Source organism: Melanerpes formicivorus, unplaced genomic scaffold (assembly GCF_026170545.1).
Source record: "Melanerpes formicivorus ecotype bairdi unplaced genomic scaffold, bMelFor1.0.p_v2 SCAF_36, whole genome shotgun sequence".
Classification (NCBI taxonomy): Eukaryota; Metazoa; Chordata; class Aves; order Piciformes; family Picidae; genus Melanerpes; species Melanerpes formicivorus.
In genome coordinates, this window is record NW_027142388.1 from 5,688,594 (window position 1) to 5,715,846 (window position 27,253).

The following is a 27,253-nucleotide window of genomic DNA, read 5'->3' on the forward strand; positions in this document are numbered from 1 at the left end:
AGGGAGTTGCTCGCTGTGCTTCAGTTTTTATTTGTTTGGCTGGAACTGTTTTATGCATTATTCCATGGTTGTAAGCAGATATAAGCAAGTGCTTAGCTTGAGGAATGCCTGAAGGAATGCATGCAATGCCAACCAAACCTGCTTTTTTTTTACAGTAACCACAAAAATTAACATGAGGGGAAAAAAATTCAGTTGCCTTTGGTATAGGTAAATTAGCCTGGAACTGCTCCACTGGGAATTACCTTTAGCAAATTAACAATTGGTTGAGGAAGCCGTTTGGTAAAGATGCACTGAACAGTGCTTAAATGTGCCTCATGACTCAATATTTCTGTTATGTGTCACCACCTGGTGAAGATGCTGATGTCAGTGGTACATTTAGTATTGTAATCACCCTTGACAAGATGAAATATGGCCTCCAAATTCCAAGAACATATGGGATTATTGAGAAAGAAAATTGTGTGAACAAGGGCAATTACAGCAATAACTATCCATGACATACTACAGCGAGTCATCCAAGCATAGCATAGATAGAATGAAAATATTTTTAAAGGCAAACATGATGCAAACCAGTGCCAAAATTATCTAATTTATTATTCTGTCATGAATGATGAATGTTAAAAACACCCTCTACATTTCACAGAACAGCAAGCAAGCATTCTCTCATGTATGCCTGGCTAGGTAATTTGGAGGGGCACGAAGGGAAGAAGGTTTCTTTGTAACTGGAATTGAAAGATGATGAAACACCGTTCTCATTTAAATCCCAATCTTTAATTTTCCAGGATATAATTGCTCTAGTTATTCTTCATCACGTAATTCCCCTCCTATTTGACTTCCCATCATCACCTCACCACATCTTCATGGCTATGCAACATAGAAGAGCCACTTGGCAGCCTATTAATCATAATAGAACCAAGTTTAACCTTGAAATCTTGTCATCTGCAGGACTGCAACCCTACAGTGATAAACTTTTGGAGCTGTTTGCTCTTTGCTCCCAGTTTTTGCAATGCACACCATAGTGTCCTGGTGCCCTGCTATGGAGTGAAATCAGTCCTACAACTAAAGCTTCACTCTCTGGGTTGCTCATGTGAGGTAAGAACCTTGTGCTGATGTAGTGCACTGGAAGATCTCTTTTTGCAAGTAAGGCTACTAGTATGCAGTCCTGAAGGTAAAGAGGAAGCCCACTTCTTTGTTGTACCTCTGAGGGTTCATCAAAGTAATTCTCTGCTTTTGCTCTTGTGCAGTGTGTATCGCAGACCTGCTCACCCTATTTCACATGCATGGATGCTCTCATGAGCACCTCAGACTCTGCAGCCAGAATAAGAAGGACATCTCTGCAGCTGGTAGGAAAAAAGGTGAGGTGAAGAAATCTCTGTCCTAAAGCTGTAGCAATTAGAAGATTCTTTCCATTGTAACAGGACACAACAGTGTAAATACATGATGCAGTGGCAGGGGAGACAGAGCAAAGGTTAAGGGCCACATCATCAATGCTTTTGTCCTCAGCACTGGGGCCAGCAACAGCTAAAAGAGCCAAAATGATTGTGCAGCATTTATATCTAATTATAAATGCTCTGTTTGGCAACTGTGACTTTCAAAGCACTTAACAAAGAGAGCAGTATCATCTTCATTTCACTGATGGGATAAACACAGTCAGGAAAAGTTACTTGCTGACAGTTAAGGTACTTGTGACTTGCTCACCTACTAGGGTGACAGCAGAGCAGTGTCATAATCATGTCTGTGCTCCTAGGAATCCAAAATGTCAATAGTTGGTGGCAGTTGAGAGTTGCTGCAGTTACTTGGCTGCAAAGTGCCACGTAAAGTTAATTGTTGTGTGTGCATCCCTCTTCTATCCAGCAAATTATCTGTCCCCAACCACAGCAAGTGGAGGACAGGATGATCTAGGTGGGGTGATATGAAAAGACTTTTGAAAGCTAGATATGTTATAAAAGAAATATGTATGTATGCAATATGTGTGTGTATCTAACTGTGTACTTTTATATATCTAAATATATAGGCATTCATATACCCAGAGACATAAACACCACTGATAGAATGAGTTTTCCCTCTGAGACAGATCCTGTTTGTCATGTGTCTTTTTTTCACATCGGATTTCTCATAGGAGCAAAGCTCTGCTTGTTTAATCACCACTACAGTACTCATAGTACTCACAGGGAGCCCTCATTGTTACCTTGCTGGTTACAACCTATGTCAAAAGAAAAATGTGCACAAAGTCCTTGTAGGAAATTAAGATTTCTTATTTATTTGGAGGGTGGGGGGTGGGGGGGGGAAGGGGGAATCCAACAACACTAAATTATTTTACAACTTACTGGCAAAGACATTCTTGCTACATTACCTATTTTAAAACTCACATCTCATTCAATTAAGATTTCATACCCTTGACAAAATCATGCTGTACTGAAAAAAAAAACAACCCAACAAAACAAACTATTGCAATAGCTGTTATATACAAGCCCATAAATAAACTGCAAGATTTTCAGGCTTCAAAAGACTGAGGACAGGAAGAGGTTGTTTAAAGATTCATTTGAGCACTTCTTACTCAGTACATTTGCTGCATTCAGTAACAACAAAAATACATTAAATCAAACAAAAAAAAACCCAACAACACCACCCAAGAATGGACTTAAATGGCAATGGAACACATTTATACTTTGTGGGGTTTTGACTAGTTTATCAAAACCAGAAAAACTCTGTCCCCAAGCTCGTATTATAAATAGTGTTCAAGCTCCTAACCTCAGGTGACATAAGCAACAAGATAAACTGCTTCATCACAAGTAACATTCCAAAGTTAAAGCATGGGACACAGGTTATCCGCAGTGGATCTCACAGATACAGGATAACAAATGCTCCCCTGATACACCATGCATCTATGTCACATTCTAAAGTACAAACTCAAACCCATTTTCATGCTCTTCTTATTTCTGGTGAGCAGTATTTAAACTATGGTATATACCTGGATGAAAATTAGATTTAGCCCTTTTATACTACTGTCATTTTGTCCTGTTATTTGTATGGCACATGTCTTTCAAATAGACTTTGGATAGTGACAAAGATGACCAATACACATCAGCACAGGAGGAATTGCAGGCAATGAAAATTGCACGGAGGGGAATATTCTTAAAACTTCAGACTGAAAAAAGAGAAGCTTTGATATGACCTCTGGTTCATCCACAGAAGTGTTGTGCTATAATACAGCAATTAGAAGAGAAATGATCCAGGAGGGTTTCAATCTATATCCATGGTCACAGTGTTAGGGAGGAAAAAAAAAACAAGAGAAAACAACCAAAAAAAATCCCAAACAACAACATAAAAACCACATGCTCCAGTATAAAAAAATATGCTTAAATATGCTGTTTGTACACAAAACAAACACTGAACTCTGTTATCACAGTACTGCTCTGTTACAGTCTTCTCCATACATTCTGAGGGCTCCTTCTTTTGGGAGGAGGGGGGAAAGAAAATCATTCTAAGGCCAAGAAAAGTCTATATATTTGCATAGCTGTAAGGCAGTCCAATGTACAAAAGGCTAGGGAAAAGGCATACAAAAGTTAAAATAAAGACAGAGCCATTTAGATATTCAGCTTTTAGTGACCTGCCTTCTAGGGTTCTCAACAATTTGAGTTATTCAGCAATAGGAAACAAGTTTAGACGCCTATATAATTCATGCATGCATGTGTGTGATACGTAGTGTGGCACATTCTGCTCTGTTCCAGCTGCACAAACCCAGCATTTATGTGGGGAAACAAAGATAATCATTGTAGAATGGTTTAATCTCTAGTCACAGGAAAACTTGTTTGCACTGCAGGGTTTCAGTTTGGTGACCGTACCAACAGATCTTGGCCAGGAAGGGGAGAAGGCTAAAAACTGGTCCAATATGAAACATATTTTATTCTTGGTGAAGGAAGGAAAAAAGTGAGAAAATTTGTTTTGAATCAATCAAACCCAAAATTCATCAATGGTCTCTAAACTTTTAACTCTATGCCTTTTGCTCGAAATGCTTCACTAAATTCAATCCTAATAGATGAATGTTTCCTCATCCCTGTAGATCAAGCCACAATTTACTTTTATTTTCTTTTTGCACAATTTTACTATCCAATAAACAATTTCCACCCCTCACATTGGGGTGCAAATACCTCTTCTCCTAGAAATCAATAGCAAGTCTCTTGTTAGATTCACTGGGACCAGAAGCAGTCTGAGCTGCTGAAAATACACACTTTTAGTTAGGGGGTAAAAAAGCCCACACCACAAAATGTCTTAGAGGGGGGAAAAAAATGAGGTTGAGGATTTGCCTGTTGCCCTCTTTCTGCAATACTTTGATAGCCCAGTGCATTGGGAAAGCTGATTACATTGGTGTTTCCTACAAACCAGCATACCCAGTCTGTTAGGGAGACAGCTACTGCAAACAAGGAATAGCTGAGGATAAGGAGATATGGCTGCAAAGCCACTCTAGAGGGGGGGGCTCCTCTTTGCATGTTGCTCTGGAGACCCTGGCTGCTGGGTAAATCCTACAGCAAGACACAGATTCAGGAGCTCTGAGTTGGAACGTTGGAAAGGTACAGTGTTGGCACTGCCCAGATTGCACTGCCTTGAAGTCCAAACATTCCTTCTGCAAAACACTGGTCAAAAGAAAAATTGCAGTGCTTTGTCTTCTCCTCGAAGACACTTCATAGCAGTACTAAAGCAGAAGCTATTAAGTGCTGAAGAGTTTAAAACCACAAAAGGCTCTGCAGAGATCTATTGAAAACTGCCAGTAGGTTAACAATACATAGACTTATTTGTAGTCAGGCTGTCTTCACAGTGGATCATCCTGTTACATTTTTGTGATTAGGATTCTGTGGCTCGATTTGACCAGCAAAAGCAGAAAGATAAGTAAGTCACAGTGCCAGGTTTTGGTTTCCAAAACATACAGAGCATTTGCACAATGAACTTGATGGACAGGTTTTGATTGCATCCAAAAACTTCAGTCAAAGCAGGACAAATATTTTGTGTTGTGATATGTCAGCAGACATAGATCAGTGATAGTCTGTGGACTGCTATAGGACAAGCTTAGCCATTTTTGTCTTTTATAGATATTATGTAAACAGGACTATGTAACATACTAATAGGCCATGTATTACATGCTACATACATTGTTGATGTGCATAGAGACACATGGCTGTATCAGCTTTGCTAATACCATGCCCCTGCTGGGAGCTGAGTAGCTGGAAATGGTCTCTCCCTCAAGTCCTGGCTTCCTTGTAGCATTTAAATTAATCACCACACTACCTATTTTGAATAAGCTTCACTTTGATAATTGGATTCTGTAAGGTAATAAATGTAAACAGAGAGTGCACAGCAAGACCAGAACAGCCCCATTACAACATCACAATGGGAAGCATTTCATTTTAGAGCATAAAAATCCATCTTTCCAGAGGTATGTTGCCTCATACCTCTACAGAGGTATGAGGGAACTGGAATGATTCAGATAGCAATAAGCTCTTTTTGTGTACCTAGTGTTTTCATCACTGCTGACAAAACCATCCAGTGTATATTTGTGCTAGTTGTTTTTACAGATATTGCTAACAGCCAAGTGGTAGAATGTGTTACAGTTTCAAAGGCAAGCAGATAAGGGCTATTTACTCAACAGAACAACGTGGCAATTTCCAATTTATTAGGCAGTGATTTAAAAAGGAATTTTCTACCAGTGAGGGGGGAAAAAAACCACACACACACAACAAAACAACTGATGGACACTGTGTCAGAAGTCCTGAATGTATGGCTTGATTTTCACTGAGAAGCTGGCATTGCTGTCAGACTGCTGATAAATCAATGCGGTTGGCTGAATTGGTGCTTTTATCCCAGGTGTTCAGCTTTGTGGGGCTTGTGCCTGGCCTGTGCCCAGTCATCTGGAAAACAAAACAATATTGAAAATAGATTTATTGATTTTTGCTAAGCCACTCGTGTCCAGATGAAATAAAAGCTTGAAAGCATCTGTTTACATTACAGTGCTGTAACAGAGTCTTGAGAGAATATGCCATCAAGGATGCTTAAACAGTTCCTGCCAGGATCTCAGGTGATGGGCAAAGATCACTTAACTGTACCTGGTACTTCAGAAGCCTGGCTCTTTATAAGAACAAATGTCTTTTTCCTCAAGATCATTTAAGGAGAGCTAGAAAATCACATTCATGTGCTGACTTATTTAAAAGTTTATCCTTCAGGCTTACATGTAGAGGCTTAAATGTAGAATTGCCCTATCAAAAAGCCATTATCATCACTGCCAAAATGCTGCTTGAATGCATAATGTAAAGGCCATTACAACCTGTGGGAGTAGTCCCATAGAACTATACTCCAGGGTTCATAAACCTTTGTTTATTTTGATAGTTTAACAGAAAGCAGAATTTTGTCCTTTGCTTTCAAAAGAGATATTGTAGCTGCAGGTTAATATTTGCTGATTCCACCTGTCTACACCATGCATTAGGTTAGGTACTAAAAATACCCAGGTGCTTTCTTGTGTCCTGTTCTTTCCAACAGAATGTAATGTGGAACACAATTTCAAATACAATAGGGAGGGGAAGAAAGAAAAACCACAGGAGGAATACTCACAATGTCTGAATTGAAGGGTTTCACATTGATGTTTCGAGTTGAACTACTGGTAAGGGACCAGACCTTGGTTTTGTGCTTAAAGGCAGCTCTAACCTTTGGGGGAAAAAGAAAAAATGGAAGTTAAAAAAACAACAACAAACAACCACACAGGTAGAAGATTTCGTTTTGAAAAGATTGTGTTTATTTTCACAGGTGCAACCTGCAATCATGTCTCTGTTTTCCTTCCTCCACATTATCATAACTATTCTGAAACCCATTAAATAATCTGCCCCTTCGTTCTTCTTGTTATTTATGGTCTTACTTTAAAATGTAACTTTACTTACCATGTACCCACAAAGCATTTGTATACTTTTACTTATGTCTCATTTCACTAGCAACATTTTCATGCTGTCTGGGTTATCCTATCCTCCTAGGTATGCCTGTATTGCCATTCATCTTCTTAATAATAAAAAATAACACAGAAAAAATCCCCAGACCGCCAGGCATGTAATGATACATCCCCAATACTTGCAGTCCTGGTGTGAAAGATTTCCTAAGGTGCCATGACACTGATTTGCAGCCACTCACTAGGACACTTTCCCATTTTCTAACCCAGGCTGGACCACAGGCCTCCTCCCTTTGGCCAGACTCTCCTGGAGCTCACACAGCCCTCATGCTACCTGTATGCCATGAGATCTCAACCAGCTGCCAGCCTTTTGAAAACTGAAATTGTTTAAAGATGTTGGATGAAATTCCCTAGAGATGTAGGAAAGTTCTGCACCAAGGTGAAGATAATCAGCTGCATAAAGAAAAGGTGATAAGACAGCCGTTCTTTAGACAAGTGGATGGGATTTATCAAGGCTTACTGGCTATAAGTGATTGAACATTGCCATGATGTGATGATAAAGAACATCTTGCCAGGAGGAGCTTAGTCTGCAAAACACACAAAGTAATCTTTCCTTCCCATTCCACACTGGCATGGCCTCAGCCAAAGAACTGTGTCCATTGTCCCAGGAAAACCAGGGATCAACTGAGATAACTGAAGAGAGTGCTGAGAATGATCACAGGTCAAGCAAGCACAAGAGCAGGTTGTTTAATCAAAAGAGGAGGCTAAGGGAAGACAGTCTTAGTCTTCCCTTTCCTGCAGAGAGGAAGGGAATTATCTACTCTGTATTTATAGCAGCTAAATCAGGAAATAAGAAGCTCCAACTGCATTAAGAAAGATGAAAACTATAATTCAGGAGGGGCAATAGTGAGGCACAGAGCTAAACTGCTAAGGGAAATCCAGGGGCTTCAATGAGTGAGCTGTCAGGGGTGACACTGGACATGTGCTGTGGGAAAGACTGCTCAAGTCTCCATCAGACCTGTTCTCCTGTGCTTCTCTCTTTGTGTGCATTCCTTGTCAAGGTGCACTGGGAATAAAGATTTCTTTTTTAACCCAACCACTTGGAAATCTCTGCTGAATTCTCTTTACTGTATCTGAGCTTTACTTCTATGGGAAGAATGACATTCTCAGGAAGAAGTCTTGCAGTTTAGCTGAGGAAATGTTTTAGATATGCAGAGTGTAGGATGAGCCAAGAAGGCCTGCTCTCTGAAAATGACAGTTCACATTAGCTGTATACCACCTGGGTTTTGAGGATCCACATTCTGAAAAGTTTCAGAATTTCATTTCTCATGAGGCACCTGGAAAAATGGCAGCAATTCAAATATTTGTATTTGATGTCAGACATTTCAAGCCTGACAGCAGGGAGAAAGCTTTCTGAGCCTGAGGGTAAATAGAATAAAGAAATATTTTTCCTCCTTACCTTTAACCTGCCCGCTTAGCTTTGGTTCATTTCAATAAAGATCAAGAACTTCATAGTCAGTCCTGACTCTCTAAACTGGTTGTGGCAAAGATTGTATTGATGCTCTAAGACTGGTTAGGTTGGCAAATATTAATTAAGAGTGTCTCCCCAGAAGAGGTGGAGTGCTATTGTTGCACAGGAAGAAGCAGCAGGCTATGGGTCAAAGCTACTTAACAGCTGTGGGAGAATCAAAGCCATGTGGGGATTCACCGAGCTGTGCCCCCTGTCAGTGTGCTGGAAATGGTTTTCATAAGCAACTTCTGTTATCAGCAATAAATGCTACTAAGTGTTTTCTGCTATCTGCCATGAAAGGAGAGGCTGCTGCAAGCTCCAGACCCAGCAAAGATGGTCTCCACAAGCCCTGTGCACATACGCCTTCCCTTGATTTACCTCAGTTGCTCTGGGACAGCCTTAATGCAAAAAGCTGCCTCTTGATCCACTATGAAATCCAGAAGTTCCTGCCAAGAAAAATACCTAGAATGTGTTCCACTTTGTTTGGTTTTCCACTAGGGACTGGATAAGCAACGTCCAAAAGTATGCTTTTCTGAGAATGATATTTATTTTCCTCTCTGGAACTGCAGAGCCAAAGGCCCTTCAATGAGGACTTGCACAGTGAGTCCTGCTCCCACTGTCAAAGCATCTTCCCTTATCAGCACAGCCCATAGCCTGCTCATCCCCTCCAGCCCTCAGGAGTGCTTCTCTCCTCAGTTTTCAGCTGCTTTATCCTTTTCTGGTTTTAATCCTTTCTTATGTTAAATAAAATGAATGTCAAGCGCAGGTCAAAATGCCAGCTGTTTTGAAGTCATTAACTGTCTTGTATTAATTGAAAGGAAAGAGAAAGCAGTTGCATAGCAGGCATAGATAGTGGAGAAAGTCTTTTCTTGTTTTACACATATTACTTAGATGTGGTAACACTGCATTTGTTAGCACCATTTGGTTACATACCTCTGAATTCAGAAGACAGTGAAACAGGAACATGAAAAATCCCTGAAAACAGATAAAAGGGAGAAGGGTGAAGATTAACTGTGAAGAATGAAATACAGTAAGGTATTTCTCACAGTATTACATAAAGTAGCTGGTGATGTATAAATACCAAAAAGCAGGGAAAACTGTGATCCATGTCAAACTGGGGACACCTGCAGCATTAGGTTACTGTGAAGCTTTACTGTGGACCTTTTCTTGTGAAACAACACATCCTAAACTTAGGGGTGCTAAAGGAAAAATCTTGCTGGAATTCTGGTTTTGTAATTGTTATTCAGAAAAGAATTGCAACACACCATAGAATTATGCCTCTGCTGAAATGTCTGCTTAAAGCTAAGCAGATGCTTACATTCCCTCTTGAACACAGATATTTCTCTGGGCTGGTCTCTGAAGAAGATGAGGATTTAGTTGGTTGCATGCAAGAGTCACTTGCAGCATGCAGAAAAGCTCCACTCTTCTCCTTATGCTACACTTTGCCCACAAACTTCTGTTCACTTGCATTTAGCTTCAGTAGTGAAGCCTGAAACTGACACTGAAAGATTGTTCCGGTGTCTCTGCAGAAGGATCTTGCCTTTGGTACGTGGTGCTGGAAGAATGAATGTCATTTCTCTGTCTCAATTATAGCTACTGGAAACACTAAGGAGTGGGATAAAGGTTCTGTTCGCACAGAGGCTAAACAATTGCCAGCACTGCATGGTCATTACAGACTTAAAAGAGAGAGGAAGGAACAGAGAACAAAACCCAGCAAACACAAGCATGTGAAAACATCACTAATGACCCATTTATATGATCTCAGCGGCAGTTCAGTAGCCACAACCCTTCCCACCAGGCACTTACCTGTAGTGAATTGAAAACAGCAAATATATACTGAAAAACTAATGCATGAGCATTGACAGCCAAAACCCCAAAGATCCACGAGCTTCCCAAGATTGGTAAGAGAACAGCAACGGCTTTAGCTGTTAGTCTGAAAGAGAAAATGAAAAGAGGAAATGTGATGAGAGAGTGAAAGAAATTGCAGCCCACATACCAGGTATTTGTCAGTGATGTCCTGGCAGCAAGACAGAGTGTGTGCAACTCTCCTCACCATAAAATTCTTTCAGTGGGCAAGTCTCTGAGCTACTCATCCCTCATCTGTGAAAACTGGGGTAACACAACTTTAGTATCACATGGGATAAATACAGTTTGGGAGTCAGTCACTGGGGGTGCAGGGGAAGAGATGGGGAGATGGTCACATAACTACTGCAGCCTTATCTTCAGCTTACAGTGAACTATCACTTCATCAGTGAGGAGTCAAGTGTAAGAGACAAAAACAGAGGGCAGCATCACAAAGAGAACAAAGGCAGCATCACATGGGAAAACCAAACCTACTCTATAGCACCTCCAAAATCCATTTGCTTATCACTACAGCTGAGCCAAGACAATATGGTATTTCTCTTCTAGAAAGTAACTTGGGAGTATTAATCATCAAAAACAGGAAGAAACTTGATGTACTTCTGCCAAATTCTCTATACACCAGTATGATTCTGCCCAGTTTTGTTCAGAGTTGATTCACCATACTGAAATATCCTGTGCTTCTTGGAGGTCCCTTCTGATATATGTTCACTCTGCTTAGCTGGGAGGAATTGGCAGAATTCCAATGAAAGATGGTGTAACAGCTGAGAAGCTAACAGCACGGGTAAATTATGAGAGGGTTTTGAGCTTTCCTTGATGAGTTGTGTGCAGGAAATTTGTTAGAGTTGAAGATTATGTGGTATCCTGGAGAATTAAATGATCACAGAAAGTTTTCTGCAGCAGGAGAATTCTATAGGCCAAATTTTGTATAAAGAGTAGACAAAGGGAACCACAGAGAAAACAGAAACATTGTGTTTAGGGTTGTAAGATCACAGTTAGGTCTCTTCAGTATGTTCATAGCCTTCTACAGTAAACACCAAAGAACTATGTGCTTTCCACAAGGAGCTCATTTTCTTCATCTGTAACAGGAATTGAGTGCAACCAAAACCTCACAGAGCAGCCAGGACCCTGTAGAACAGGTATGCGCAATTCTTGCATCTTTTCTCTGCTTTGACATCAACATTGCTTAATGTCTCTCTGTAACTGAATACTACTCAGCCACTTCCAAGAAAGGCAGGCACAAAGATTATTGCTTATCCCACACAATTGTCTTCTCCTTATGAAGCCCTCAGAGCATCATCTCTGATTCATGCTAATGAATTGTTCTGAAGAATTGTACTTTTGTGTCTGAGTATACCCTGTAATATTGACTTCAAGAGTATCATAGTAATAGCCCTACAGAGCGTTTCTAGCATAATCACATTAAAGTAGGAACACCAGGATTACTGTATGCAAGTCCTTGTAATCTAAAAAGGATCTTCTAAATTCAGAAAAGATCTGTCTGTTGTGGACTGTTCCATCTGACAACTGAGATGCAGCCACTTGTGCAGGAATTCCCCAACAATGGGAGCATGTATTCAGAGAACAATCAGTCTGCTTGACCCATGCAGTCCTTCCAGTCCCTCCAGATTTTTGATTAAAACAACCACCACCTCTATAGCTCATTTTCACATCAATTTGATGCAGTATAGGCAGGTATGAAATAGAGCAGGGCCAGGTGCCCAGGGAAGTTAATAAGTCATCCTTCAATTTTCCCCCATGAAGTGCCGTACACCTAGTTCACAGCACTGGGCAACCCAAAAGAGTTCATGGTGTTTGTCCATTCTGTAATCACTCCAAACCCCCTACGATTCCCACAGGGCAAAACATTCTTGCTGTCAGGACACTACTAACTAGACAGCCCAATGCAATTTTGCCTGTCAAGGATGAGCAGACATCAAACCTTTGCACATCCAGTCACCACATTTTCAGTGACAGCTATCAAAGGACAAACTCTTCCTCCTAGGCAGCTGAGTACAATGTTGGTGTTACAAGACAAAAAACATAAAGGGACCTGTCTCCATGTGAAACATCTTGAACCAAACAGGCAGAAGGACCCGTTCCCTGCTTACCAGAGCACTTACAAACACCTAAACTTTACTCCTGTTGTAGGCTGTGGGATAGATGCACAATTAAATATGTGCTTAAAATATTTCATAGAATCACAGAATGGTTTGGGTTGGAAGGGACCTCCAAAGGTCATCTAGTCCAACTCCCCTGCAGTGAATAGGAACATCCTCTACTACACCAGGTTACTCAGTCCAGCCTGACCCTGTATATCTCCAGGGATGGGGCCTGAGCAACCTGTTCCAGTGTTCCACCATCCTCATGCTAAAGAACTTGTTCCTAGCATCCAGTCCAAATCTACTCTCATTTAAAACCATTGTCCCTTGTCCTATCACTCCAGGGCTTCTAAACAGTCCCCCCACAGCATTCTTGCAGGCCCCCTTCAGGTACTGGAAGGCCACTGCTAGGTCTTCCTTGGAGCCTTCTCTTCTCCAGACTGAACAACCCAAGTTCCCTCATCCTGTCCTAGTAGGAGAGGTCTTTCAGTCTCCTGATCCATCAGGTCCATGTCTGTCCTGTGTTGGAAAGGTCTTGACAGAGCAAAGTAGCTGAATCACCTTTCTCAATCTGTTGGCCATGCAATTTAATCCAGGGTACAACTACAGATAAAGAAGCTAAGAAGGAATTTAAGGTAGTGAGAAGCTAAAAGTCAGCCCATTCTTGATGAAGCTAGATTTTTTCAGAAATCATCAGGTCTCTCTTTAGCTGGAAGCCTATGCAAGAGAGAAAGTTGTTTTAGGGTGATTAATGTCCTATTTGTGTCTTTTACCCTCTTGTACAGATTAAAGTACAGGATCAGGAGAGAAATGAAATAGAACTTCATGATGAGAGACTGCTTGTAATTACAACAAACATAAAACAAATGAGAATTTTGTACAACACAATTCAAAGAAGAAATCTTTTAATTAAACTCAGAGACAAGACATCTTGTTCATTTGAATGACCTGAGCACACACTTTATTATATCCTTGATTAAAAGTGTGTGTGGAAGAACTGCATAGGCTTCTGGGTTGGGGAAGAATATAGGTTTTTAACTATTTTTCTGTACTAATTCATATGTTTATGTCCTTGGCCATGAATATTTCTGCACAACTCAATTTAATTCTGCAAGGAGTATATTCAGCTGGAAAATGGAATGCCTAAAAGCTTTGAGTTCTCCTCTTTAATTTACAAATGCATTTTAAAATATACCATTTGAAAACAACTGCTGGGCATTTATTTTCACGGATCAAGAATGCTTCTGGATATTTTGCTGTTAAGATTAAAGTTCATCACCTCAACTCTATCATAAGACATGCTCCTCTGAGGAGCAGCCAGCAGACCACCTCCTGCAATGAATTTTTTGCAGAAAGGCTGATATCACAGTATCACAGTATCACTTAGGTTGGAAAGGACCTTGAGGATCATCGAGTCCAACCTATCAACACAGACCCCATGACTAGACCATGGCACCAAGTGCCACATCCAATCTCCCCTTGAACGCCTCCAGGGTCAATGACTCAACCACCTCCCTGGGCAACCCGTTCCAATGACGAATGACTCGCTCAGTGAAGAACTTCCTCCTCACCTCGAGTCTAAACTTCCCCTGGTGCAGCTTGAGACTGTGTCCCCTTGTTCTGGTGCTGGTTGCCTGGGAGAAGAGGCCAACCCCTTCCTGACTACAACCACCTTTCAGGTAGTTGTAGAGGGCAATGAGGTCACCCCTGAGCCTCCTCTTCTCCAGGCTAAACAATCCCAGCTCCCTCAGCCTCTCCTCATAGGGCTGTGCTCAAGGCCTCTCACCAGTCTTGTTGCCCTTCTCTGGACATGCTCAAGTGTTTCGATGTCCTTCTTAAACTGAGGGGCCCAGAACTGGACACAGTACTCAAGGTGTGGCCTAACCAAAGCAGAGTACAGGGGCACTATGACCTCCCTGCTCCTGCTGGCCACACTATTCCTAATGCAGGCCAGGATGCCATTGGCCCTCCTGGCCACCTGGGCACACTGCTGGCTCATATTCAGGTGGCTGTCGATCAGCACACCCAGGTCCCTCTCTGTCTGGGAGCTCTCCAGCCACTCTGACTCCAGCCTATAGCTCTGCATGGGATTGCCGTAGCCAAAGTGCAGCACTCGGCACTTGGACTTGTTGAATGCCATCCCATTGGACTCTGTCCATCTGTCCAGTCAGTCGAGGTCCCTCTGCAGAGCCTTTCCACCCTCTAACTGACTAACATCTGCCCCTAACTTGGTGTCATCTGCAAACTTGCTGATGACTGACTCTATCCCTTCATCCAGATCATCGATGAATATGTTGAAGAGGACAGGGCCCAGCACTGATCCCTGGGGGACACCACTGGTGACTGGCCTCCAGCTGGATGTGGCACCGTTCACTACCTCTCTCTGGGCCCGGCCCTCCAGCCAGTTCCTAACCCAGCACAGAGTGTAATGGTCCTACAGAGCCCTTTTCCTGCAGGTCTCAAGGCAAACTAGGGGGAGAGACACAGAAACACCTGGCAGATAGATTAGATACATTCAGAGTCCATGATGTTTTAGATGTTCTCTCTAACATTTATACAGCAACTGATTAGTATGCCCAACACAGCTACACTAGTGAAACTGTCTTCATTACAAACCATCCTTTTTTTCTCTTTTGTTCTCACACTTTCAATTTTTATAGCATTTACAGTTTGGAATATAATTTTCCCTAGCCAGTTTGTTGTCAGAAATAAGTTTTCATTATTTATTTTTAAGTCAGAGCACAAAAAAGCTTCGTCTGGAATTTGTAGTTGGAGGCAGAATAGAGACAGATACTCAGTTTCAATGTTTTCAAAATCATTCTTACAGTTTGGGTTTTTTCAGGAGCCTTGCACATCAGAAATGCCTCATGTAATGTAAAAAATAATGCATTAATAAAGACTGCTCAGCCTGCACATGAGCCGCAGAAATACAGAGCTAAAAATGAAAACAAAATGCAGACAGAGGATTTTTCATGCAAATGTATAAATCTTTCATGCACATCCATTTAGAAGAGCAGCCATGTGAAGGTAAAATTCATTTAAGACTATCTAAGGGTCAGCTCTGCATATGTATCACTTAAATCTCATTAAGTCTTTTTTGTGTGTGTGTGTCTAATTACCACATAGCTTTCTATGCTTCCATGCTCTGAATTTCATCTTCTGTATGAAACTATTAGTTCAAAGTGTTTATTAACTTAACTCACCAAGGGAAGGACTCAGCTCTATTATTTCTGGTCCTCTCTTTTATTTTCTTCCATTTACCCCTCCCATTCCCATCCTTATTTCATTTTATCTTTGAACTTTAAAAGAGAAAAACACTAACTGTAAAATGCTGCATCAGAACATCATTAAGGTGGCAAGGTTAAAAAGTCTTGGAAATACAAAAGTTAATGTTCCACTAGGCACATTAATTCTGACACACTGCACATACTTTATTTTTTTTTTTACTCCCATTGTTCTTTGCTACATGAATATTTTAGTAGATTAGTTCTAGTACACTAAGATACAGAGTGCAATCAAATGCATGTTGCTTTTGGAGAAGGAATACTGCATGACTTAACTGTGCAACCTTAAAAAAGAACTCACTACCATCACTTGGGCTTTATATTGTCCCACCAGGACTTCATAAACCTTGCTAAACTCTTTCTCTGTCCTTGTGCCCTAATGTATCAGACAACAGGATGGCTATTGCCTTATAAATGTCCCTCTAAATTTCTCCTGTGTGCCCCTTCTCATGCTCTGGCCTGTGAAATTGGAAGTAACCAACAAGCCTGTTTCTCACATACACTATAAAAAAAATCAGGTGTTGTTACTCTTCTGCAGTCTAATAACATCAAATCTGGTGAGGCTTTTGTCTCTCTGCATCTACATACAGTGAATGATCAGTCCTGGAATTAATTATTTAGGAACAAAGCAAAACCATAACAAAAGATTTCTTTTCTCCTGTTATTACTTCATAATATAGAGAAGTTCTGGAAACACAAAAATTGAGTCTGATTAAATTTTTATATCCAGTGTGTATGGAATAGCCTTTGGGATATCACTAGCTGTATATAGCCTATCTATCAGTTCAGTTTGCACATAGGATTGTGGCTTATTCTGCCCCAACACTAAAAATCTCCTCATGTGGCCTGCAGAGGCTTCTGAATCACTACTCATCAAGAACCACTTTGGCATGACTTGATTTCATTCAGGTTCGGGTGGCTGTTCATTGCAAAAAGCAAGCAGCAATGCATCCATGCTGCACAGTGCCACACCTATTGCTGTCAGACCTGAAGAGGCTGCTCCTCAGACACTGCTGGTCCTTGGAAGTTCATGCATAATCCCACTCACCTGAGCACTCATGCATGAATCCTGTTCTTGGGGTGGGGAATTCTTAGAAAATCTTTAGTTTTCTGATATACTTCCTGCAGGAGCAACATTGACTTAACCTGTTAAACAAGCTGTTCATTTAACATGAACTCACCATTTAAATCTGTTGGGAAAAAAAGTGTCTTTCATCTATTCCCTCCCCCCCTCCCCCCCCCCCCCCCTTACATTAAGAGATTCTAATTCCTAAGAAGCAACAAACCTTGCCCACTAAAGATCTCCCACCCTTTGTTTGGTTTCTTTTGTTTCAGCATTCATATCAGTGCAGGATTTCAATATTTTGTATATGTAGCTCAGCCAGATGGACCACTAGTCTGTGGTTTACACCAGCTGAGATCCTGATCAATCCATGGAGGAAGGGAAGTTTTCTGAGTTCAATAATTATCATAGCTGCAAGGATGTCCTGGCATTCAAGAAGTAAAGGTTTCAGCACCTCTGTGATATATGTTCATTACCAATGTCATATAAAATTACTGCACTGTTGAAGTTACTAGGAACATTTCACCAAGAGCAAGGTTGGGCCTTATAGTTTTATTGTATTTGCAATTGGTTCAGAATAGCTCCACTCAATTGAGATTGCTCCCTTTCCCTTATTTAATCTTTGCCCTTTTCTGCTATTGCCCTGAGCAGACTGTCAATATCTTACACTGATGCAGAACAACTCCACTGACAGCTACAAGAAAGAAATTTCACTGCTTGCAGAAAGAAAACTTTATTACTTCTGTGAAGGGAACCCCTAATTCACAAATCAATTTTACTGCTTATATATGGAGCTCTAATCCTTTTAAGACTTCTGACATGCACTTCTCCATCATGATGCCTGCTGAAGTAAGAACTAAACTCAGACCCAGAAGCCATGTTTATATAATAATTGGAGGAAATACTGTCTAAAAAAAAGCAAAAATCCTTCACAACAATTCCCCAAAATTGCTACCCTGACAAATAGGCCTTTTAACTGAAATCTCTCTTGTTTCTTAAACTCCTCACTAGGCACTGTCAGCAAAATTCTTTGTACTTTATATAAAAATAAATAAATCCAAAATCCTCTAACTAACATTTAAAACTAATGCTGGGGAAAGCTGAATTTAGCTTCAGTTTCCTATTTGTTACAAGCAGAGTTCACTAACCCTGACGCTGGAAGCTGAAGAGCTGCTGGGAAACCACATGTAGCAATTCTGGCTATGAATGAAAACATTTTTCATTCAGGTTCAGCAGCGCTTCCAACATGCACCTTTGCTCCTTCTGACCAGCACTCAGGCTTTCAGTCCCACTGGTGACTAAGGAGTGGCAGTTCTTCTGACCACAGCTTTCAGAAGTGCTGCTACTCACTTTGTTGCCTGATTCTCCAAGGAGCAAACCCAACACTCAGTGACTTAGGTGATGAGCTGCTACCAACAACAAACAGAGGAGTGGAAGAATACCGATAATGACACAACTTTTGTAGTGAGCTAACCAACGAGCTTCAATGAGAACATATACAAAATCCAAAGCCACTGATTTAATTTGAAGTCTAAAGGATCAAGCTCCCTTTCACTCCTCAATAAAAAAACAATTAAGTCTCAGCAGAGTAAGGCACTGTGGGTGGTATAAGTAGCTCAGCGGAGGAGCACAAGTGAGGCTTGAGAGTCAAATGACTTGGGACCCCTTGAAACTTAGCAATCAATTTACTCTGCATGTTGCATGTGTGTGACATTGAGAGTAGGTATTTGGGGTTTTTTTTTCAAAATGAAATTAATCTCTGAACTCTGCTAGACATCTTGATCTAACTTGTAGAGCTCTCATCTCAGAAAGGACAGACAGGGTGTTTTAATTCTGCCCCTGTCACTGAGCAGTAGCTCACAAACTCCTCCAAAACACACATGCACTTTTTTTCCTCTTCCTACTCTTTCTTGACTGTATAGACAATAAGGCTGATGGAACAAGGGATGCCTTTTAATTAGCACATAGGCAGTTACTACCCTAATCTCAGGTGATTTCTAGGCACAATTGTAATAAATTAAAAAGGACAAACCAAAACAAAACAAACTCCTTGCAGATGCTATTCCCCATTTTATTATTTGTTATTTGCCCTTTCAAAGCAATGCTGTGAAATCGAGTAAGAAATATTTGCAGACACTTCAGATCATTGCTTTCTGGCAGATGCCATTTATAATGCAGGGAAGATGCTGCTAGTCAAAAGTATTGCAGCTATGAGGAAAAAAACATCTAGGCTGCAACAGCAACTATTTCAGATTGATTTTTTTTTCATGTGAGTGGGAAGGGAAGTGGTATTACTCCTCTTCTGTTAGGTTCAGTGGAAAATACCCTGCCCACACAACACAGACCCTCACAAGAAGGCAGATGGTGCCAAAGAAGTGGTGCTTTTCATAAGTCTTCCCAACAGCTAAAGCTGCCTGTCACAGATACGGAATCTGCCCAGAATATGGGAGGTCTGGGCTCAAATCACTCTTCTGCCTAAGGGACTGCAGCTCCCTTTTCACTAGAAGAGCATTTTAACTCCCTGCTTGAAGCTCATTCTTGCCTATTGAACCTGTTCTGCTTACACTAGATAATTAAATATGCTCTGGGTCAGAGAGGGAAGGTGTACTGCACAGATCAGTCAGGAGGCACTTCTCTCTCAGGAGAGTCCTACCTAATCCTTGCTTTATTAATATTTCTTATTTTATATTAAATATTCAGTGAAGTAGGGAGTGAAATCCAAGCCTCACTTCAAACCCCCATCAAGCCTGACAAAATAATGGACATGACCTGAAGGGGGGTACCTTGAGAATTGTAATGTTGAGAAGGCAATTCCAGGGGCTAGCAGCACTGACTTGATTTCAGCATCTAACCAGGGATTTAGAAATCTCTGTCTTGCTGAGGCCTCCCACAGATCAAGTCCAATGTCATGTCTATCACTTCCTGATCCCAAAACTACAAAAGAAATAAAGAAACACTTCCCCAAAGAAAGTAGTAAGTACTTAACTAAAATATGTTCTTCTCCTTGTCTTTAATGCAAGCTATTAAAAGAGTATAAAGAATTAAAATGTAATGTTCTTTCAAGCTGAATTTTCAGTGGTGATGATTTTCCCAGGGGAACTGAACTTGCAGTGGGATTTTTCCATTCTCTTTCTAAAATTCCTCTTTCCAACATTTTTTGACACTAATTCTCTCACTCCACTGCTGCTGAGACAGCATTTTCTACTTCTCTGTCCCCAAGCCGGAGGTTAGAGCTAATTTTCCACTGAACTTTGCCATTGAGTCATCAAGAAAAACAAGAGCTTGTAGTCACAGTAAAAGAAAGTTCACATCTAAACAAGGAGAAGGAATGACTGCGTTTGGATGAGGAGATCTAGACCCTGCTCTGAGAGTCTTAGTACCCCAGGATACCCAGTTGTCCATGTATTCATTCCCAAGAGACATCCAAAAGCTTCCCTGTCCTTAGTGAAGTTGTTTTTCAAAGGTGACTGAGAATTTGTGCCAGTGAATAGTCTTGTTGCAGATTTATGCTTTAACCATCAAAACATTGTGTCTCTCTGTGCTTGCTTTCATGTTCTGCTTCTACTGGAGCATCACTTGAACTTCCAGCACAGCCCCAGTGTAATAGAAAATGTTTCCTCTTTTCACACAGCAACCTCTAGAAAGAACATTCAGTTTCAATATTTCCACTTAGTTGATCATTGAAGATCGTCTGAGCGCCTTCACAGGTGAGCAATGATGCAGTCCTTCTTTGTAATAAATTCACAGTCAGTGATGCATTTCTTTCAAATCCAGGTAGACTAAAGGGGTGGCTGTTTGCTTCAGTCACACATTACATCCTTTGGAAGTCAAACAATTGTGGCTGCTAAAAAATATGTCACGGCAGACTCTGGTAATGGGTGACAGGACAAATTTCCCAGGAGTTGATATTGACAACCACAGTAAGGTGCCAAAATAGTCACATACTCAGAAAAGCATGTGGAAAATGAAAGCAGCCCAAAAGAAAAAGGAAAAGGACAAGCCCTCATCCTCCCAATAGTGAGGATTCATGGTTTCTTGAACACAAACTGTTTACTTCCCTATTTCTTACAGTTCTTTGTTAAAAGCTGATTTGGTAGTTACTTTAAGGGAGGTAAGAGGGGGGAAAAAGACAAGAAAATATTATCCACTTCCACTTCAGGGGGTCCTTAATGGGCTTACAAAACCAGACTGACTGGGAAGTCTGGAGGGATTCATTTGTTGCTCTAAAAAGGAAATAAATGGCAACATTCTAATGGATCAGATCTTTTTTGGATAGCAAGCTATTATTAAGAGGCAGGATTTTTTCTCCTGTTTTTTTTTTCTCCTGTTTTTCTCAGTTTGCACCCAAGAGAAGTGCAGCATTTTATTTTTTTTTCTTACCATCAGGCAATAAAAACTATGCAGGAGCATTTGGGTTTATCCATATATGGTTGGCCACAAGCTTGTCCTGAGTTCAAAAAGTTTATGGTACAATTTATGCTTCTAGATCAGACAAAGATATCAAATAATTAATTGCCAAATATGACCATACATTTAGTTATGGGAGCAACATCTGAATAGGATAATCTAACCTTGGCTGCTCTGGATGCACTGCATATGTGAAAACAGATGTTCCTTCAGACTACCCCTTTATTCTAATAGGGACCTAGTGCCTAGCTCTGCTTTGGAGTCAGTCCAGGAGAAGGAATTTGTTACGACAGCTTATTCTCAGAAAACTCATTACCTGCCTCTTCCAAGGACAAGGAAATGAAAATGTCCCAAAGGTCTAGATCCTGCCTGTGGGTGCCAGATGGACTAGGCTAGATGTCATCTACTTCTTTTCTCCAGCATTCACACCTAATTATTTCTTCGACTACAGTCTCCATTGTTTCATCCATTTTCATAGCTCCCAGTGCAGGACTTCTTCCATCTCGTGACAGCTTTCTGTATGGAGTACCACCCCTAGGTACAGTGTCAGTGTGAGCCATGGATCTACATTAGCCCAACACTTACGATTTTTAATTGGCTAAATCTCTGCAAGTCATCTTGAAACAATATCCTGAAAATTAGTCTTTTTGCACTATTTACAGCCACCTGAGCCTTTTTTATAGTTATTATATCATGCAGTGAAAATCTTTGTTTGCCCAGCAGTGGACCAAGATGACAGACTCAGCACTAATAAAGAGGGATTGTCAAATTACAGAAGTTATGAAAAGGACCTCATAGCGTTTGCGTTTTCCTTACATAATGGGAGATTTGAGGGCAGAATTCACATGACTGGAATAGTGATATGAAAGGGTATGGTTTGCTCAGAAAGGACATGCAGGGAGAAAGAAAGGGCATATAAAAAAAGAAAAGGTAGACCTGCTCAGATTCTATGTGCAGACAGAACTTTCAAAAATCTCTCTGTGAAGAGAAAAGCAAAGGAAGCAGGCACAGTATGGCACCACACATCTAGTCTGGCTTGCCAAAGCAGGTGGCAAATGGGGATGGGGCTTTTTTTCTTTCTTCATACATATATCAAGACTTGTTCAAAGCACAAGATTAGATGTTAACATAGAGCTAGCTTCATTTAATTAATGATAATGAACTATGGTTTATAAAGCTAATTTTTCAAGCCATAAAGTTGCAGCCAGCGATCTCACCCCATGACAACTGGGATGTCAAAGCGCGAACATTAGGAATCAGAAGTAGCTCAGATTTTGTGTTCCACGATGGTGATGCCTGAACTCAAGCATCAAGCTGAGCATTGGGTATCAGCTGTCAAGAAAAGCACAGTCCTCTGGCAACACTCTGGAGGTAAGCAACAAAAATGATTCGAAAATGTGGCCTGCCAAAAATGGGACAGGTTTTGAGTTTATCAGTTTGAAGAGAAATAAAATGTTCTCTGTGTCCTCTGGAGAAGGACAGGCTGACAGCTGTTCTTCCCTAAAACGTCCTTGCAGAAATGTGAGGCTTTTTAAAGAGAAGTCATTAGGTTAAAACCAGCTAGCTATACACTGGAGAGACTCCATTCCCTGAGGCTTTCACCAGTAGAAACGATTGTGTTTTACACACAATTCAAAATGGTCAGGAGCAATTACACAGCCAGTTAGCACTGTTCAGCTGACAAGTGGCAACAAGCTTCATAGCTTGGTAGTTTTGCATGCATGGGAATACCCAAGAAAATCAACCTCCCAGACACAGGGCTGGTTGGAATCTGAAGGTTTGGGAAATATTTCAGGCTCTTAGCTTGAACTCAGCAGGGCTCATAGTTTAATTTAGGATGACAAAGTAACAATCCCATCAGCCCATACACAAAATTTCTGTAGAATAACATTCACACTCCACCCCCACCCCAAGAAGCTGAACTCTGAAAATGATCTCTTGACCTAAACAGTCTCAGTGACCTCTAATTATGCAATGATATCAACAGAAAAATCATTCTCCCATTTCCATGGCAACCGTACCAGTGAACAGCAAAGCTATCAAGGTCAAGCATATAAACTGAGAAAGAAAAGTAATTTTCTGTGTAATGGTTCATATGAGCTTTAACTGCAGTGGTGGCAAATAAATAGCCCTACAGTTGCTTGATCTGCTGTCTAAAATGTACATAAGGGGAAAAAAAATAATTGCTGAACTACAACTACAGTCATGCTGCCTTGCTGGCTGCTTTCTAAAAACTGCTAGGGACTGCTGCTTTGGAGGAGAACATAAATGGCAGAAAAGCATTCAGCTGTGCCATGCTGTAATGTGGAGACTTGCATTTCTTATTAAGGTGGCATTAAAGAAGCCAGGAAACATACGTGGTTTATAGTGTTTAGCAAAGGTAATGTCACAGCTGATGTAGCACTTGCAGAAATGCCCAGTTCAAAAACTTAAACAAAAATATTTTCCAATTTGCCAAAATCAAACTGTTTGACTAACTGGTTCAGTTCCCACCTTCTCCCAAGGACCTCCTTGCAAACAGAAGACACGGAAAAATCTGTGTGCTTCCCTACTAACCTCCTTATAGCATCCAGGCTCTGTCATGCCAGTCTCTGATCCACTTCTCTGCTCTCCCCCATTCCTTGGCAATATTGGTGAGGTCTCCAGGAGCAGGAAGTTTGCAGGGTGCCAGTCAGCTGTCTCATGGGGTGCAGGCTGGCTGCAGAGGCAGATGGCTGCTGGGGAGCTGCCCCAGTGCCAGTGCTCCTGCCTGAGGCTCTTTCTGGAACTATTTCAAGCACTTTGCTTTAGAAAGATACTGCAGTATTGGCTATGGTTGCAGTTCCATATACATTGAGAAAATGAAAAATAGACCCAGTGGCCATATATTTTTTAGTTTTTGAGCTTAGGGTTTCCTGATTCTCTTGCTCTGTAAAGCAGTCTCAGACAACAGGCCCTCACAGGCTCCTTTATGCTGCTCCATACATATTTACGTCTGTCTTATTGCTGATTACTTTTTTGAACAACTAATCTGAATCTTTACTATTGCTACTCACATGAGAACACCCTAGGCTTCTTTGTTCTTTTACTGTATTCAGGTATTCCCTAGCTTACTAATATCACAGTATCACAGTATCACCAAGGTTGGAAGAGATCTCAAAGATCGAGTCCAACCTGTCACCACAGACCTCATGACTAGACCATGACACCAAGTGCCACGTCCAATCTCCTCTTGAACACCTCCAGGGACGGTGACTCCACCACCTCCCTGGGCAACCCATTCCAATGACAAATGACTCTTTCAGTGAAGAACTTTCTCCTCATCTTGAGCCTAAATTTCTCCTGGTGCAGCTTGAGACTGTGTCTGTATTAAAATAAAACAATTAACTTGGGGGGGGTAGCTGGAGAAGCTATGTGAGCCTTGCTGGAGACAATACGCACAGTGGAGTTAAAGAACATGGCTCTTTATGAGATAATTACAGAAGCTCACTTCCAAAATCTCACCATTGATGACATTCTCATGCTTTCAATCATGGTTTAAGAGCAGGCTGGCCAGCCTGATCTAGTGTGAGGTGTCTCTGCCCATGGCAGGGGGGTTAGAACTAGATTATCCTTGTGGTCCCTTCCAACCCTGACTGATACTAGTATACTATGATACTATGATCATCTGACTTAACTGCTTTTGGGGGTGGTTTTGTTCAGTGGGTTTCAGTTTCTTTCACACACACAAAATTATGTTTCTGCCTCATCTTTAATTAAAATTAATTTGGCATCATTTCCAATTTCTATTTCCAAAACACTTGCAACATATCTATAGTCAATGGCATGCCATTCCTTACCTGAAAACAGTAACTGAAAGTTCAAAAAGACTTTTGATTCTGGAAGATGACCTTCTCTTTGTTGTAATTAGACACATTTTTATCTTTTATTCAATTTTACTTTGAGAGAGCGTTGTCAGTAATATATGTAAATCACACTTAGCACAGAGCTGTGTCAGACTGGGTGTTGATTAACAAGGTTGCCTAGAGCTCTGTAGAAGGTGCATGCTTAAATAAGCATTTACTTTATGCAGTGGTATTACTATAATATTTGTCTTATTATTCTGCATAAAGCTGACAGAATTTTAGGATAATAAATTAGACCAAGGATGTAAATGCAGCAGTTCAAGCAAACTCTTGAAGTTATTGCTGTTCACAGTGAATTGTACCATTTCATGATGAATGGCCAACATTTAATTGTTACACTGGTACCAGGCATAAAGCCATGACTCATAACATTGCCCTCCTCCTATCAGTATTTTCATGGCTTAAAATCAGATGTTAAAAGCTAAAAACAATTAGAAAACATTTAAGACAGTAGAATGTGAACTCCAAAGCTGTTTCTGACTGTTGCTATAATTCTAAAATAAAGAACTGCTGTCCTTTAGATGACTTTGCCATGGGGTGGTAACATCACACCTGCATTGTTCCCATATGCCACAATATCATATGGCTAACAGTGTCTTTGACCCAACTCCTGTGCATTCTGGCACCTTTTATACCTCAAAAGACTCATCAGGAATCATCCAACCTTAGGCATGGGGCCAGCAGAGAGTCTTGTTCTCATTGAGAACATATAAATCCTAATTTGGCTTAAGGAGGTCCAATGTTAATGTAGTGCATCCTCAAACTGCTGCACAGAACAGCTTTCACCTGCAGCCACTGCTTTTATCATCTATCAGGGGCTGATCAGGTGAAATCCAGAAGTTGATTCAATCATAGAACAATAAGCACAACATAGGTTTCTAGGCACAGAAGATGAAGGGTAGCTTGGTATGGCCCCTTCTCTCATACCCTTCCCCTCCATTACTGACTCAGATGTGCTCAGAGCAAGGTTTCATCATAGGGATTTAATAACCAAGTTTTAATAAATCTCATCCTATCCTAATGCTCAGATATGAAAACAAACATGCTTAAACATCTCTAATGAGGAGTATTAGATCTTTTACCTGAGAAAACACAGCACCTCTTAAATATCAAGTTTCCTGGTAGATTTTGTACCTATATGCTGTGTCTTACTGTTCTTTATAACATAAGAAAGAAATAGGCACATGAGTATGAGAGATGGTATTCCTTTGGAACCCACAATCAACAGGCCCTGATCATTCTGGAGCACCAAATCCTGCTTAAGGAGAAATGACAGAAAACATTGCCCACAAAGGATGACTTCAGCTCAAAAGCAGACAACTAAGAGGGGAAAGAAAAGCATGTGTTAGAGCTCACAATGTCATCATGTCCAGCTCAGACATGATGCAGAATCAGTTGTCACTACTGGCACCACAATTAGTCCCGATAGACATTTGTGCAACCACTTGTGAAAGCTGTTCAAAGACAGAAGCACAGCAGCTCTCTGGGTGACTCAACCCCATTGCTTTGCAACTCCACACACCCCACTCCAACCCCACACACACACACTAATGGAAACATAAAGATATTTGAGTTTTTCATCAGTTTAAGCCTATTACCATTTGTCCCTTATTCTGTGCTTTTGCCGAGCAGAGTAGCCTGCTCTCTGCAACTGTTTTGCATGCTTTAAGCTTTTATTACTCCTCCCATAATGTGCCTGAAATGTGCCTGAACAATTGCAACATGGCCTGGAGCCTTTCTCCAGTGCTATGACTTGGCATCTGTGGTAGAGAAAGCACTGCCATTTCTGTTGTTATGGTTCTAAAAGATTAGCACTTCCTCATTAATACTCTCATTGGCACCACTCAGAACCATGTATTTTTAGTCTAAAGCTGTGAGCCTAATACAAAGACACCCAAACTGCATTTGTATTTGTCATATCCAATGAGCCAAAACTTTAATTGGGTTGAACACATTATCATTGGCAGTAGCACTTCAGCTCACTAATTGTCATTGCTTAATACTTTCATTTTAATTATTCCCTTTATTGCCAGTCAACTCTCCTCCTTCCCAGAGTTTCCATGAGGTACATCATTCATGCCATTTGAAGCCACGTTCAATAAACATGATTCCTTACATACAATTAGAAATCATCAAGAAAAGGAATCACTGAAAGCAGACTTGGTCTGTCACACTGCTCTTCCTAACTGATGGCTCTCCTTCAGCAAATGAGAAAAGCTCA

General features: G+C 40.9%; 1 protein-coding gene across 3 annotated transcripts in view; it reads right to left on the reverse strand.

The window, feature by feature from the left end:
- Nucleotides 1–2,243: 2,243 nt before the first annotated feature.
- Nucleotides 2,244–27,253, reverse strand: part of ADGRD1 (adhesion G protein-coupled receptor D1) — a 166,578-nt gene continuing 141,568 nt past the window's right edge. For all 3 annotated transcript variants that reach the window (XM_068157400.1, XM_068157401.1, XM_068157399.1), the window contains 4 exons: nt 10,239–10,365; nt 9,366–9,407; nt 6,598–6,690; nt 2,244–5,900 (listed from right to left, as the gene is read on the reverse strand). In XM_068157400.1, coding sequence (XP_068013501.1) covers nt 5,805–5,900; nt 6,598–6,690; nt 9,366–9,407; nt 10,239–10,365 — 358 coding nt within the window. In that variant the 3' untranslated portion in view covers nt 2,244–5,804. The remainder of the gene's footprint in view (nt 5,901–6,597; nt 6,691–9,365; nt 9,408–10,238; nt 10,366–27,253) is intronic.